Raw genomic sequence first — 16,451 nt, 5'->3', positions numbered from 1 at the left:
GTAATATTTAACTTTATGACCTAGCTACAAATATATATTTATTTGTCACAGTGCCAGGTTTTCCACAGGGTACAATAAAGCGTCTTCTAATCACCATAACGATGACTCATATCTCTTTCCACAGGTTATACCTCAGTATCTCTTGATACTTGACAGATTGTGTGTTGCTGAGAGCTGATAGTAAATTAATGTATAGTTTCATGAATGAACTTGCTTATTTATAATGAGCTATTAACTACTAATTGAAATGTGGTTTGAATACAAGAAAATATTTCGCACTAGAGCGGTGAACACTGTATTCTGTTTTTTTTTTGTAGGACTCTGAGAAATGCCTGTATTATAGACAAGGGGTGTGTCCCTTAATCTTGACTTCTTTGCTTTAGTCATACTTACTGAGAACAAATGCTGACAGCAGAAGAACACGCGCACATACACAATGTTGGCCAAAGTGCATGTGAGCTGTAGCATGCTGCGTACAGAACGTGTTCCTCTTTTTGTCCACATCTACCCTTCTTGCTTTTCCTCTTCGTTTTGTCAACTATACTGGCTGAATATAGCAGATGTTCCTGTAGGACTGCACACCCTGTAATTCCACTGTCTAGGTAAGCTCTATGTATTGAACATGAATCTGAACTTTGTGTTATTTGCAGTGTTGCTAATATCAAAACAAGACTCCACTAATGCTGAAAGAAAATGTGGTGATATAAGTCTTGATGAATATATGCGTAAAACAATAACCACTAACGAGAAAGGAGTGCTTATGTACAGCAAATGAAAACATACTGTTTCTTTCAACTTTAAAGTGAAACCCATCTTTAATTAATGAGCCGCAATCCTTCACCTTGGAGACGTAAATGGCAGGGAGAATAGAAAGTAAAACATTTGACTGATCATTTTTAGATGCTCTTTTCTTTCCTGTGTTCTCATAAGGTGCGAGCGGTCTGTTCAGAGTAGCTAAGGTGAACGGCTTTGAGTTATACACTCACCGGCCACTTTAATAGGAACTTGTAGTTGATTCTAAGATTCCTGTTCTTGGCTGCAGGAGTGGAACCCAATGTGGTCTTCTGCTATTGTACGCTGAGATGCTTTTCTGCTCACCACGGTTGTAAAGAGTGATGATATGAGTTACCTCTGTGCTCTTTTATCAGCAAGGTGTTTCCACCCACAGAACTGTCACTCACTCGATGTTTTTGTTTTTTGCACCATTCTGCGTAAACTCTAGAGACTGTTGTGTGTGAAAACCCCAGGAGATCAGCACTTTCTGAAATACTCAAACCAGTCCATCTGGCACCAACACCCATTCCACAGTGAAAGTCACAGATATCACAGTTTTTCCCATTTTGATGTTTGAAGTGAACATTAACTGAAGCTCTTGATTTGTATCTGCATGATTTTATGCATTGTGCTGCTGTCAAGGGATCGTCTGATGAGATAACTGTATAAAACAGCAGGTGTATGAGTGTAACCAATAAAGTGTCTAGTGAGTGTACTTCAAACTGTGTATTCATTTCACGACAGACATATTATAACTGTTGTACTTTATGACATACTTCATATCATAATTCAGAGTGTGTATAAGGATGTGTTTTCATGTAAATTTTATACAACCCAATTCCAAAGAAATTGGGACGCTGTGTAAAACATAAATAAAAACAGAATGTGACGAGTTGCAAATCATGGAAATGCTACTGTATAGTTCATTGAAAATAGTACAAAGGCAACATATCAAGTGTTGGAACTGAGAAATTTTATTGTTTTTTGAAAAATATACGTTCATTCTGTATTTGATGCCAGCAACACGTTTGAGAAAAAAAAAAAGAAAATGAAATGTTGACCCATTCTTTGTTGATATCCAGTTTTAGTTGCTCAACAGTTTAGGGTATCCTTTGCCATATTTTGCTCTTCATAATGAGGCAGATTTTTTTTCAGTGGGAGACAGGTCTGGACTGCAGGCAGGCCAGTTTAGAACCTGGACTCTTTTACAACGGAGCCATGCAGTTTTAATACGTGCAGAAAGTGGCTTGGCATTGTCTTACTGAAATAAGCAAGGCCTTCCCTGAAAAAGATTTTGTCTGAATGGCAGCATATTGCTCTGAAACATGTATATATTATTCAGCATTAATGATGCCTTCCTAGATGTACAAGCTACCCATGTCATGTGCACTAATGCACCCTCATACCATCACAAATGCTGGTTTTTGAGTTGTGCACTGATAACAAGCCGGATGGTCCCTCTCCTCTTTAGCCTGGAGGACGTGGTGTCCATGATTTCTAAAAATAATTTCAAATTTCAATTCATCAGACCTCGGGACAATTTTCTACTTTGCCTCAGTCCATCGTAAATGAACTCGGGCCCAGAGAAGGTGGCAGTGTTTCTGGATATTGTTTATATCTGGTTTTAACTTGCATTTGTGGATGCAATAATGAACTGTTTTCACAGACGATGGTTTTCTGAAGTGTTCCTGAGCCCATACAGTGATTTCCACTACAGACACATGTCTGCTTTTAATGCAGTGTCACCTGAGGGCCTGAAGATCCCAGGCATCCAGCCTTGTCTCTTGCATACAGAGATTTCTCCAGATTCTCTGAATCTTTTAAAGATATTATGTACCATAGATGATGTGATCCCCAAATTCTTTGCAATTTTACAGTGAGGAATGTTATTCTTAAATTGTTGCACTGTTTGCCCACACAATCTTTCACAGAACAGTGAACCCCTCGCCATCTTTACTTCTGAGAGACTCAGCCTCTCTGGGATGCTCTTTTTATACCCAATCATGTTACTGACCTGTTGTCAATTAACCTAATTAGATTTTTTTAAATATCACACAACTTTTCCAGTCGTTTGTTGACCCTGTCTCAACTTTTTTGAAACACGTTGCTGGCACTAAATTCAAATATTTTTTCAAAAAGATTTTTCAAAGGTTTCTCAGTTCCAGCATTTGATATATTATCATTGTACTATCTTCAATGAAATATAGGGTTTCCATGATATTAACCTTTTTGTTTATCAACTTTATGGAGCAACTCAGTAGATCCTGTTATTATTATTATTATTATTATTATTATTATTATTATTATTATATAGAGCAGTCCAAAGATGGCAGAAGGATGTGAATTTGACCTGAACTACATCACAGAACGCATCATTGCTGTATCCTTCGATCAGACATGTCCAGAGAAGACCTACCTGCACAACTTGCACAACATCACACAGATGTTGCAGTCCAAACACTCAGACAATTACATGGTGAGGACAAATAATTTTATACAGACACCATATTTTAAATAAATGCATTATTATCTACATTATCTTTTAGAGTGTACAATAGGCCAAATATTTGCTGCATTCACTAATAGAGTCAGTGTTATAAAAAGGTCTTGTGTTTTTCTTGATGGCAGGTTATCAACCTCTCAGAGCCCAGGGATGAGCTAAGGAGGATGAACGTCAGGGTAAAGCCTACAATTCAGAACGCTGGCAAGATACGTATATTTAAAACCTGGTCACTACATGACCATGTGCCTGTTTCATTGATACAGTGTATATGTGTGTTCTCTCAGGTACTGGATGTTGGCTGGCCTGAACAGCATGCTCCATCCTTACATTTACTGTGTTTTATGTGTAAAAGCATCGAGAACTGGCTCAACACACACAGCGAGCATGTTCTCCTTCTACACTGCAGGGTAACCGCTCACCCCTTTTTTTGTTCCCTCTCTTCCAGGTCTTGTTGGCAATCTTCCCTAGTTACCATTAATATTCCACAGATTTTGCTGAATGTTCTCTAATAGACACCTTTTATCCTTCCTACTGTCCAAAAGTTTGAGTCCACAACCAAAAGCAGCTTTTATTTCCTGCACTTATGTTATTGTTTAGTCAAGGCAGTAACGATGCTAGTGCAGTGTGAAGACAACAGTTAGCAACCTGTGTTAGGACCACAGAGATGTTTCCATTTGAATGAAATTACTTCACAGTTTTTATTAATGAGTTTATATTATATTGGTAAAGCACTTTTTCAACAATAAACACAATTGTCATGAAGCAGCTTTTTGAATATAGAGTTAGATCCAGGGCGGCATGTTGGTGTAGTGGTTAGCGCTGTCACCTCACAGCAAGAAGGTCCGGGTTCGAGCCCCGTGGCCGGCGAGGGCCTTTCTGTGTGGAGTTTGCATGTTCTCCCCGTGTCTGCGTGGGTTTCCTCCGGGTGCTCCGGTTTCCCCCACAGTCCAAAGACATGCAGGTTAGGTTAACTGGTGACTCTAAATTGACCGTAGGTGTGAATGGTTGTCTGTGTCTATGTGTCAGCCCTGTGATGACCTGGCGACTTGTCCAGGGTGTACCCCGCCTTTCGCCCGTAGTCAGCTGGGATAGGCTCCAGCTTGCCTGCGACCCTGTAGAACAGGATAAAGCGGCTAGAGATAATGAGATGAGATGAGTTAGATCCAGAATGAGCTGAACAACACAATGAAGAAACCTTAACTCCAAAGGGAACCGATCTTCTTCTGGATGGCACATGATATCAGCTTAAATTTGATATCATCTGAAATAATATGACTGAGCAAATTTTTGGATTTGTTTTTTTTTTAAATAAATAGTGAAATAAAAACAGTATACAGTAATTATAAAATTATACAATACTGTGCAAAAGTCTTAGTCCCCCTTTTTTTCATACAAACTTTGTTAGAGCTTTCTATTTTATGACTTCTACATTATCGAGTCAGTACAGAAACATTTTAGAGTTCCAAACGTTCGTTTTCCAGCACAAAATGAAACGTTACAGAAAAAGAACAGTTTGTATCCGAACAGCATATTACATAAGAGACCACTTTTCAGATTAAAAAAGAAAACATCATAAAGGCTACTGAGTTTTGGTACAAATTAATTAGCAAGTGTGAGAGTCAAAGTGTCCAGAAGAACTGTGGCTGGTTCTGTAAGATGTTCAGTAAAACTTACAGCTCATTTCCTTATCAACTGCACACATTGTACCTGAGACGACTATTTTTTGTTAAAGCAAAGGGTCGTCTCACACCAAATATTGACTTTGTTTCATTTATTATGGCTTACTGCTTACTGTTTATAGCATTTTTTTAATGTTGAAACATTCCATTTTGGGCGGCACGGTGGTGTAGTGGTTAGCGCTGTCGCCTCACAGCAAGAAGGTCCTGGGTTCGAGCCCCGGGGCCGGCAAGGGCCTTTCTGTGTGGAGTTTGCATGTTGTCCGCATGGGTTTCCTCCAGGTGCTCTGGTTTTCCCCACAGTCCAAAGACATGCAGGTTAGGTTAACTGGTGACTCTAAATTGACCGTAGGTGTGAATGGTTGTCTGTGTCTATGTGTCAGCCCTGTGATGACCTGGTGACTTGTCCAGGGTGTACCCTGCCTTTGCCCGTAGTCAGCTGGGATAGGCTCCAGCTTGCCTGCGACCCTGTAGAAGGATAAAGCGGCTAGAGGAGATGAGACATTCCATTTCATTATTTTTAAGTAATTTTTGGTTGGCAGCATTTCTTTACGTGTGCCTAAGACTTTTGCACAGTACTGTATATGCTATAATAAGAGTATTAATCTAGGATCATGCCTACATCATAACATAATGGTGATAATGAATGTGATGTGTGACATGGAGAAAGACAGTGTACTCCATGATACACTGTTAAGTATGTTTAATCAGACATAAACACCTTCTCTCCTTGTTTCTTTAATAGGGAACAAAAGACCGGGTAGGAGTAGTGATTTCATCCTACTTCAACCTTCCTAGCGTCTCTAGCAGGTAAAACTAACATTACACATATTCAAGCTGTCATGTACAAAGGCGAGTCTTAAACTGCTGACACATTTTAAGCAATTCGGATGATATATAGTAAACCAAGCATTTTGCACACAACTGAGAGTACAGCGGTGGAAAAGGTACTAATGAAAAATATTGAAGTGAAAGTGCAGATAATGTGCCAAAATCTTACTCAACTCAAAGTAGAAGTATCCAGACAAAAAAATTATAATCAAAAAGTTGCAGTTTTTAAATGTACAATGCCTTGCAAAAGTACTCATCCTGCTTAGTGTTTGTCCTATTTTGTTGCAAACAAATCTGGAGTGTGCATACAGTAGGTATTCACCTCCTCTCAAAGTCAGTACTTTGTAAAGCCACCTTTTGGTACAATTACAGCTGCAAGTCTCTTGGGGTATGTCTCTATTAGCTTAGCACATCAGGCCACTGGGATTTTTGCCCATTCCTCAAGGCAAAACTGCTCCAACTCCTTCAAATTAGATGGGTTGTGTTGGTGTACAGCAATCTTCAAGCTATACCACAGATTCTCAATTGGATTGAGGTCTGGTCTTTGATTAGGTGATTCCAAGACATTTAAATGTTTCCTTTAAACCACTTCAGTCTAGCTTTAGCAGTATGTTTCGGGTCATTGTCCTGCTGGAACATGAACCTTCATCCCAGTCTCAAACCTCTGGCCAACTCAAACAGGTTTTCCTCCAGATTTGCCCTGTATTTAGTGCCATCCATCTTTCCTTCAGTCCTGACCAGCTTTCCTGTCCCTGCAGATGAAAAACATCCCCACAGCATCCACCACCATGCTTCACTGTAGGAATGGTGTTCTCAGGGTGTTGGGTTTGCGCCACACATGGCGTTTCCCATGATGGCCAAAAATATAAATTTTTGTCTTATTTGACCAGAGAATCTTCTTCCATGTGTTTTGGGAGTCTGCCACATGCTGTTGGGCAAACTCCAAATGTGTTTTCTTCAGCAATGGCTTTTTTCTGGCCACTCTTCCATAAAGCCCCACTCTGTGGAGTGTACGGCTTAAAGTGGTCCTATGGACAGATACTCCAATCGCCGCTGTAGATCTTTGCAGCTCCTTCAGTGTTATCTTTGGTGTCTTTGTTGCATCTCTGATTAATGCCCTCCTTGCCCGTTCTGTGAGTTTTGGTGGGCGGCCTTCTCTTGTCAGGTTTGTATTAGTGCCATGTTCTTTCCATTTTGCTATAATGGATTTAATGGTGCTCCCTGGGATATTCAAAGTTTGGGATATTTTTTATAACCCAACCCTGATCTATACTTCTCCACAACTTTGTCTCTGACCTGTTTGGAGTGCTCCTTGGTTTTCATGTTGTTTGCTTAGTAGTGTTGCAGAGTCAGGGTCCTTCCAGAACAGGTTGATTTATACAGACATCATGTGACAGATCATGTGACACTTTGATTGCACACAGGTGGATCTTAATCAACTAATTATGTGACTTATGAAGTGAATTGGTTGGACCAGCTCTTATTTAGGGGTTTCATATGAAAGGGGGTGAATACCTATGCACACTCCAGATTTCTGTTTTTTTTTCCCCATCTTAATTATTGTTTATGTCACAATAAAAAAAACAATGTGCACCTTTAAAGTGGTCAGCATGTTGTGTAAATCAAATGGTGCTAACTCTCCAAAAATCCATTTTAATTCCAGCTTGTAATGCGACAAAATAGGACAAACACCAAGGGGGATGAATACTTTTGCAGGGCACTTTACTTGAGGATTAAAATGGAGAAAGTACATAAATTCTGTCATTTATTTAACTCACTAAATTAAATTCAGGTCATATTTACTTGTGAAAAATAACTTATGTTTCTAAAACTAATCTTAAACTGTTTGAAGATTAGTTTTTGGTTTGTTTTAAAGTAATTATGCTATTTTACCTGAAAACATCATTCAGTCTCTGGTCATACTGATGACGAATGCTACATAGTTTGCTAATGAATTAATCAGAAATAAAATATCATGTAACTACCCAATATTTACTATTAATATAAATGTATTTAAGTAAGAGTACATGTATTCAAGTTGAGCTACAAAATACAACTGCCTTTTTCCACCTCTGATATACAGAACACACCTTTAATTTCATGTTTTTTCTTTATTTTTATTAATTAAAAGACACTTCAAGTCTTAAAGTAATGATAGATGTCATTTCTCTTTACTTAGTTGAGCGGTTCTTGACATAATATGGATTACTACAGTTGTGCAATCGGGCTATTTACTGTATTTTTATTATTTACCATTTACTGTTTGATCTCAAACGCATTAAGAAGGCAATAAATTACACTCATTAACTTTTGATGAGGCACCTGTTAATTGAAAAGCATTCCAAGTGACTACTTCATGAAGCTGGTTAAGATAATGCCAATAGTGTGCAAAGTGTCATCAAGGTAAACGGTGGATACTTTAAAGAATCTAAAAGATGAAACATATTTTGTTTTTCGTTTAACATTTTTTTGTTTATCACATAATTCCAGATATGTTCCATATGTTATTTCATAGTTTTGATGTCTTCAGTATTCCTTTACAATGCAGAAAATAGTCAAAATGCAGAAAAACCCTCTAAATGAGTAGGGGTGCACAAACTTTTGACCAGTACTGTGCATGTATTGAATCATTGTTCATATTAAGCAAAGAGGTATAGAGAGGTCAGGTAATAACTTAATGCTAACAGGCTACTTGGATGAACTTTGAGCCACAGTTTTGTTTTGTTTGTGGGAGGGTTGCCATGTGATATCCAAATGCCTGCTCCTGACCAGTTTGATAGCTACATGAAAGATCAATAACACACACAACCTTAAACTGATATGTGATACTGACTGTATTACTGCATTAACTATACGATATCTTCACTGATCATGTGATGTTTTAGCTACCTGTATACACATCTACAGGGTCTATCCATTTATTTCACATTGTATAATACGATGTAATTGATTCTCTCTCTCTCTCTCTCTCTCAGTGAAGAGAAGGCTTTAGATTGCTACACCATGAAAAGGTTCTACAGTGATAAGCTGGCTTACCTCATGACTCCATCACAGAAAAGGCAAACATTTCCTCGCTAATTACCACACTTGCATTTCTACAGTGGAGCAATACTCTACGTTTGATTAAAAACAAAAGAAAGAAGGAGGAAGTTTAGGCTTCTCACAGCAGCAGATCAGTCACAAGAGCAAAAGGTTATAAGAGGGCATGTCGGAAATATGATTTGAGGTCACATCATAAGGATATGAACTTGAACACAAGAATATGCATTATATATTTTTTCTGTCATATACTGATTGGCCCTTTTGTTTTTAGTCTAATAGTGCAAATGTATAAAGCTGCACACTCATATATATATATATATATATATATATATATATATATATATATATATATATATATATATATATATATACACACAGTAATTTCACGAAATTGAGTAGTTGTACATGAGCTGATAGCAAGTGGCAAGTTGGTTATAAACCAAGTACAACTAGATTGAGTGGAATAACTGTTTTATTCTATCCATGTTCACTGGATTTTGGGAAACAGAGCATGTTTATTTTTATTTTTTGCAAATTTGAGGAAGAAAAACTTGATACAAAACGTCCGACAAAATCATTCCTGCTTAGAATGCAAGCAGAAAAAGGCAAATCTCATCTCATTATCTGTAGCCACTTTATCCTGTTCTACAGGGTCGCAGGCAAGCTGGAGCCTATCCCAGCTGACTACGGGTGAAAGGCGGGGTACACCCTGGACAAGTCGCCAGGTCATCACAGGGCTGACACATAGACACAGACAACCATTCACATTCACACCTACGGTCAATTTAGAGTCACCAGTTAACCTAACCTGCATGTCTTTGGACTGTGGGGGAAACCGGAGCACCCGGAGGAAACCCACGCGGACAACATGCAAACTCCACACAGAAAGGCCCTCGCCGGCCACGGGGCTCGAACCCGGACGTTCTTGCTGTGAGGCGACAGCGCTAACCACTACACCACCGTGCCGCCCCGCAAGGCAAATCCCTTTAAAAAAAATTAATACACTTGTTTGTAAACTTCTAAAACAATGTTTTCATTGATGAGATGCTTAGCATTTTTAGAAGGAGTCTCCAGTGTCAACCAGATGTAAACTGTTTCTTTAAGTTTTCTTACATGGAGAGATTTGTGGTTTCTCAGTAACATGATATTTGTGTTGTCTTATTAACTTCAACACAGAGAAAAAAGGCTGGTGAAGGCATGTTTACAGCTGTTCTAATGTATATGTGAGAACAAGAACTAAATTGTTTTGCGAATCTTCCACAACATTAAATATAACTGTAAAAGGATGAAACAATTTATTATTTTTAGATAAATTAAAAATAATTGTTAATGTTGGCAAATCGTTGTGTCATAAGAGGCATAAAACATCATGGGATGTACTGTTATAGGAAAATAATCAACTTTTAGGCTGGTATCGGGAAAACTAAACAGTTACTGAAGTGAGATCTACATATAGACATTAATAAATAAAGAGGAAAATATGCACATTTAATTATGACAATGCTTGTGCATTAGTGCGATATACAGTGTAACAGAAGAGCAGCTGTGTCAGTAAGGGTTCGGTTGGACAGATGTACAGTTCTGTGCAAAAGTCTTTGGCACATGTAAAGAAATGCTGTAGACCAAAAATGGCTTAAAAATAATGAAATGAAATGTTTCAACATTTAAAAAATCTATAAACAGCAGTAAGCCATAACAAATGAAACAAAGTCAATATTTGGTGTAAGACGACCCCTTGCTTTAAAAAAAAATAGCAGTCTCAGGTCCAATGAGTGCAGTTTGATAAGGAAATGAGCTGTAGGTTTTACTGAGCATCTTACAGAACCAGCCACAGTTCTTCTGGACATTTTGACTGTCACACTCGCTTCTTAATTTTCCACCAAAACCCAGTAGCCTTCATTATGTTTTCTTTTTTAATCTGAAAAGTGGTCTCTTATGTAATATGCTGCTCAGATACAAACTTTTTTCAGTAACATTTAATTTTGTGCTGGAAAACAAATGTTTGGAACTCTAGATGTTTTTGTACTGACTTGATAATGTAGAAGTCATAAAATAGAAATCTATAATAAAGTTTGTATGAAAAAAATAGTGTGCTTAAGACTTTTGCACAGGACTGTACATGCAGGAAGAGTTTATTCACGGGTATGCAACAGTACAAACATGCGAGGCAAAGGCAGGGTCGATAATCAGGTAAGGATCTTACGAAGTGCCAACAGAGTGTTGGAAGCGATAACAAATCAGAGTCGAGGTAAACAGAAAATAAAGTCGATGCCCAGAGAAGCACAAAACAATACAAGCCTTGGTAAACATGAGATACTGGGTACAACACATCTCATCTCATCTCATTATCTCTAGCCGCTTTATCCTTCTACAGGGTTGCAGGCAAGCTGGAGCCTATCCCAGCTGACTACGGGCGAAAGGCGGGGTACACCCTGGACAAGTCGCCAGGTCATCACAGGGCTGACACATAGACACAGACAACCATTCACACTCACATTCACACCTACGGTCAATTTAGAGTCACCAGTTAACCTAACCTGCATGTCTTTGGACTGTGGGGGAAACCGGAGCACCCGGAGGAAACCCACGCGGACACGGGGAGAACATGCAAACTCCACACAGAAAGGCCCTCGCCGGCCCCGGGGCTCGAACCCAGGACCTTCTTGCTGTGAGGCGACAGCGCTAACCACTGCACCACCGTGCCGCCGGTACAACACATGTGTGCTTGTGGAGTCCTTATAAGTAGGCATATCAGGTCTCATCTCATTATCTCTAGCCGCTTTATCCTGTTCTACAGGGTCGCAGGCAAGCTGGAGCCTATCCCAGCTGACTACAGGCGAAAGGCGGGGTACACCCTGGACAAGTCGCCAGGTCATCACAGGGGCATATCAGGTGGAAATTCAAAGTTATTGTTTTTCTTAATAACTTTTTTTTATTTTTCAAGATATTTACAGAGAAATCAGCAGGCACATAGATGGTTGTATATTGAATACAAAATTTGAAAAATTAGTAAAAACAAATTATGCAAATTAGGATTTAATTTGTATTAATTATGCTTAATTAGGTTAAAACATTCAATCGGCATAGTTTTTTATTCAAATTTTCACCAAATAGCTTTATTTGTGCAATATCAACCTGATCTTAACTCTCATTTATACATCACAAAGAAGGAGAAATCAATGTTAATGATAAAATATGCATAAACAAGCACTGAATGTCATTCACATCTACCATTCTCTATCAAAATAAAAAACAATCAAAGATTATTTCTAATACCCTCTTTGTGCTCTGTAGGCTTTTGTATTTCTAAGTCAGGCCTACTAGTGTTTATATTAAAGAATATAAATGATAATATTCACAGCTCTCAAGGCTAACCTTGAAAAAACTGTGTGAGCCACATGCAATAAACAATTCAAATTAATTGAACTGAAATTGACACTCGCGTTTCTGACTTCTGTTTTTTTTAAATATCATTCTGACCACTAAGCTCTCAATATTTTTCATCAAAACAACTACAGTTAGGGCGGCACGGTGATGTAGTGGTTAGCGCTGTCGCCTCACAGCAAGAAGGTCTGGGTTCGAGTCCCGTGGCCGGCGAGGGCCTTTCTGTGCGGAGTTTGCATGTTCTCCCCGTGTCCGCGTGGGTTTCCTCCGGGTGCTCCGGTTTCCCCCACAGTCCAAAGACATGCAGGTTAGGTTAACTGGTGACTCTAAATTGGCCGTAGGTGTGAATGTGAGTGTGAATGGTTGTCTGTGTCTATGTGTCAGCCCTGTGATGACCTGGCGACTTGTCCAGGGTGTACCCCGCCTTTCGCCCGTAGTCAGCTGGGATAGGCTCCAGCTTGCCTGCGACCCTGTAGGACAGGATAAAGCGGCTAGAGATAATGAGATGAGATGGGAAGTAGGTAAAGCTATGAAAACTCACTTCAAAGTCTCTTGTGAATCATAACATCAAAACTAGCAGATGGAAAATTTTGCTGAATACTTCATCGGAAACAGTGACAGCAAGAGAACATCCCTATAAAAGCTATCTGATTGATATTCACGAGTAATCCAGTCCGAAACTGATCAGAAGAGAGAGAGCCTGAGCTCTTTCCCATGACTCAAAAAGCACCGGCAGTTTCCCGACGTCCCGCGAGCAGAGAGTGTATTCTGTTGTACCAACTTCAACCTGCTGTTACTCCCAAAGTACTGAACAGATCTCAACGAGATACATTTCTTTGGAAAGCGGAGATTATAATCTTTTTAATGATAGTATTCACGATAGAAAATATTCAAGAGTTAAACAATGACAGATCTGGAAACTTAGATGGGCGTCTGCATGGACAATTTTCACAGCATCGCTAGCGAGCGTCTGATATGCCTGTTTTAAGCATGTGCTCTGAATGCAGTCTGATCAGGAACAGGTGCAAAGTAATTAGTCCTTGCGGCATGTGCTGCACGTTCAGAGCGCAAATGACAAACTGTTCTTTAGGTGAGTAAGCACGTTCATGAAGGATGTGTTCAGATTAGTCAGCAAGAAGAGTCATCCCACAACTACACAGAGAGGGATATTAGAGCTGGGTTGCAGTGCATAACCCTGTCATTACAAAGATGAATGCGTGTTTGAGAGTTCAGTGGTGCAAAAAAAAAAATCACAGGGATCTCTACAGACATACAGAAACAGTACAGGCCTGAATCCTGGGACTTTGTTCTACTGTAGTACTTTGCTGTCATGGCTTAGGGTCCATTTATCCACTCAGAGCATATACTTCATTTCATTCAGTCCCATACAAGCTTGCAAAAATAAGATTGAAATGGACTGTCGTAACTACTACTCAGCATTTTAACACTATCACAGAATGAAATCACAGATCTATTATGATCCATGTTCTGTACACGTACGGTACCACTGTACAGTGTGAATATGCTCACATCTCACAGCTATGAAATGCTGCTGAAAACCAACAACGATCTGTTGCACTTCAAGTCTGACTTAAAATGATTTGGAAAACACCTTGAAATGACATAAAACCCTCAGAGACATACAGTGCTCAGTGTAAATGAGTGCACCCCCTTTGAAAAGTAACATTTTAAACAATATCTCAATGAACACCAAACAATTTCCAAAATGTTGACAAGACAAAGTTTAATATAACATCTGTTTAACTTATAATGTGAAAGTAAGGTTAATAATATAACTTAGATTACACATTTTTCAGTTTTACTCAAATTAGGGTGGTGCAAAAACGAGTACACCCCACAACAAAAACTACTACATCTAGTACTTTGTATGGCCTCCATGATTTTTAATGACAGCACCAAGTCTTCTAGGCATGGAATGAACAACTTGGCGACATTTTGCAACATTAATCTTTTTCCATTCCTTAACAATGACCTCTTTTAGTGACTGGATGCTGGATGGAGAGTGATGCTCAACTTGTCTCTTCAGAATTCCCCATACAGTAGGTGTTTGATTGATTGGGTTCAGATCAGGAGACATACTTGGCCACTGAATCACTTTCACCCTGTTCTTCTTCAGAAATCCAACAGTGGCCTTAGATGTGTGTTTAGTCATGTTGGAAAAGTGCACGATGACCAAGGGCATGGAGTGATAGTAGCATCTTCTCTTTCAGTATAGAGCAATACATCTGTGAATTCATGATGCCATCAATGAAATGCAGCTCCCTGACACCAGCAGCACTCATGCAGCCCCACATAAGGACACTGCCACCACCATGTTTCACTGTAGACACCATGCATTTTTCTTTGTATTCCTCACCTTTGCGACGCCATACAGTTTTGAAGCCATCAGTTCCAAAAACATTTATCTTGGTCTCATCACTCCAGAGTATAGAGTCCCAGTAGTCTTCATCTTTGTCAGCATGGGCCCTGGCAAACTCTAGGTGGGCTTTTTTGTGCCTGGGCTTTAGGAGAGGCTTCTTTCATGGACGGCATCCATGCATGCCATTCCTCTGCAGCGTACGCCGTATTGTGTCACGGGAAATAGTCACTCCAGTTTGGCTTTCTACTTCTTTAGATAACTGCAGTGAACTTGCATGCCAATTTTCTTCAACCCTTCTCATCAGAAGACGCTCCTGCCGAGGTGTTAACTTCCGTGGACGACCTGGACGTCTCTGTGAGATGGTTGCAGTTCCATCTTTCTTAAATTTTTGTCCCACTTTTGCTACAGTATTCTGACTGATAAGTAAAGCTTTGCTGATCTTCTTGTAGCCTTCACCTTTGTGGTGGAAATAAATTATTTTCTTTGGGGAATTCTGAAGAGACAAGTTGAGCATCACTCTCCATCCAGCATCCAGTCACTAAAAGAGGTTATTGTTGAAGAACGGAAAAAAGATTGATGTTGCAAATTGTCGCCAACTTGTTCATCCTATGCCTAGAAGACTTGGTGCTGTCATTAAAAATCATGGAGGCCATACAAAGTACTAGATGTAGTAGTTTTTGTTGTGGGGTGTACTCGTTTTTGCACCACCCTAATTTGAGTAAAACTGAAAAAATGTGTAATCCAAGTTATATTATTAACCTTACTTTCATGTTATAAGTTAAACAGATGTTATATTAAACTTTGTCTTTGCAACATTTTGGAAATTGTTTGTGTTCATTGAGATATTGTTTAAAATGTTACTTTTCAAAGGGGGTGTACTCATTTACACTGAGCACTGTAATCAAGACGAATGGGAGACTGAGGACATTTATATACAGTATATATTTAGTATTCCTTGTGAGGTCTTCTTAAATTTCTTTGTTACTGTTATATAGTTCTGATATATGGAAAACAGATATAAGCTTATATGATTATTGGATGGCTTATGAGAGGGTGGCATGGTGGTGCATTGGTTAGCACTACCATGTCACAGCAAGCAGGTTCTGTGTTCAAAACTCATGGCTGATTGGGGCCTTTCTGTGTGGAGTTTGCATGTTCTCCTTGCCCCTGTGTGGGTTTCCTCTGGGTGCTCTGGTTTCCTCCCACAGTCCAAAGACATGTAGGTTAGATCAACTGGCTACTCTAAATTGCCCATAGGTGTGAATGTATGTGAATGTTTGTCTCTGTGTTAGCCCTGTGATAGACTGGAGACCTGCCCAGTTGTACCTCAGTTGTAGCTCTTCCCCAAGTCAGTTAGGATTGGCTACAGCTTCCCCCGCAACCCTAAAAGATAAATGGTATAGATAATGAATGGATGGATGACTTATCCATCCATTATCTGTAACCGCTAAACCTGTGCAGGGTCGCAGGCAAGCTGGAGCCTATCCCAGCTGACTATGGGTGAGAGGCGGGGTACACCCTGGACAAGTCGCCAGGTCATCACAGGGCTGACTCATGGAGACAAACAACCATTCACACTCACAGTCACACCTACGGTCAATTTAGAGTCACCAGTTAACCTAACCTGCATGTCTTTGGACTGTGGGGGAAACCGGAGCACCCAGAGGAAACCCACGCAGACACAGGGAGAACATGCAAACTCCACACAGAAAGACCCTCGTCAGCTGCTGGGCTCGAACCCAGAACCTTTTTGCTGTGAGGTGACAGTGCTAACCACTACACCACCGTGCCGCCCTATGTGCTCATTGTATCATTTTTAATTATTTATATGCTTGTATTGTTGTATGACTATTGTTTTTTA

The 16,451-nt window shown here is 39.6% G+C and overlaps 1 protein-coding gene across 1 annotated transcript in view; it reads left to right on the top strand.

The window, feature by feature from the left end:
• The first annotated feature begins 539 nt into the window (after nt 1-539).
• tns3.2 (tensin 3, tandem duplicate 2) overlaps nt 540-16,451 on the top strand; it is a 135,379-nt gene continuing 119,467 nt past the window's right edge. The window contains exons 1-6 of the mRNA XM_060917613.1: nt 540-602; nt 3,089-3,250; nt 3,403-3,453; nt 3,562-3,684; nt 5,699-5,763; nt 8,760-8,843. Coding sequence (XP_060773596.1) covers nt 3,101-3,250; nt 3,403-3,453; nt 3,562-3,684; nt 5,699-5,763; nt 8,760-8,843 — 473 coding nt within the window. The 5' untranslated portion in view covers nt 540-602; nt 3,089-3,100. The remainder of the gene's footprint in view (nt 603-3,088; nt 3,251-3,402; nt 3,454-3,561; nt 3,685-5,698; nt 5,764-8,759; nt 8,844-16,451) is intronic.

This window comes from Neoarius graeffei, chromosome 3, assembly GCF_027579695.1.
Source record: "Neoarius graeffei isolate fNeoGra1 chromosome 3, fNeoGra1.pri, whole genome shotgun sequence".
Taxonomy (NCBI): Eukaryota; Metazoa; Chordata; class Actinopteri; order Siluriformes; family Ariidae; genus Neoarius; species Neoarius graeffei.
Note: the sequence above shows the minus strand (reverse complement) of the source record. Positions and strands in the feature narration are given on the sequence as shown.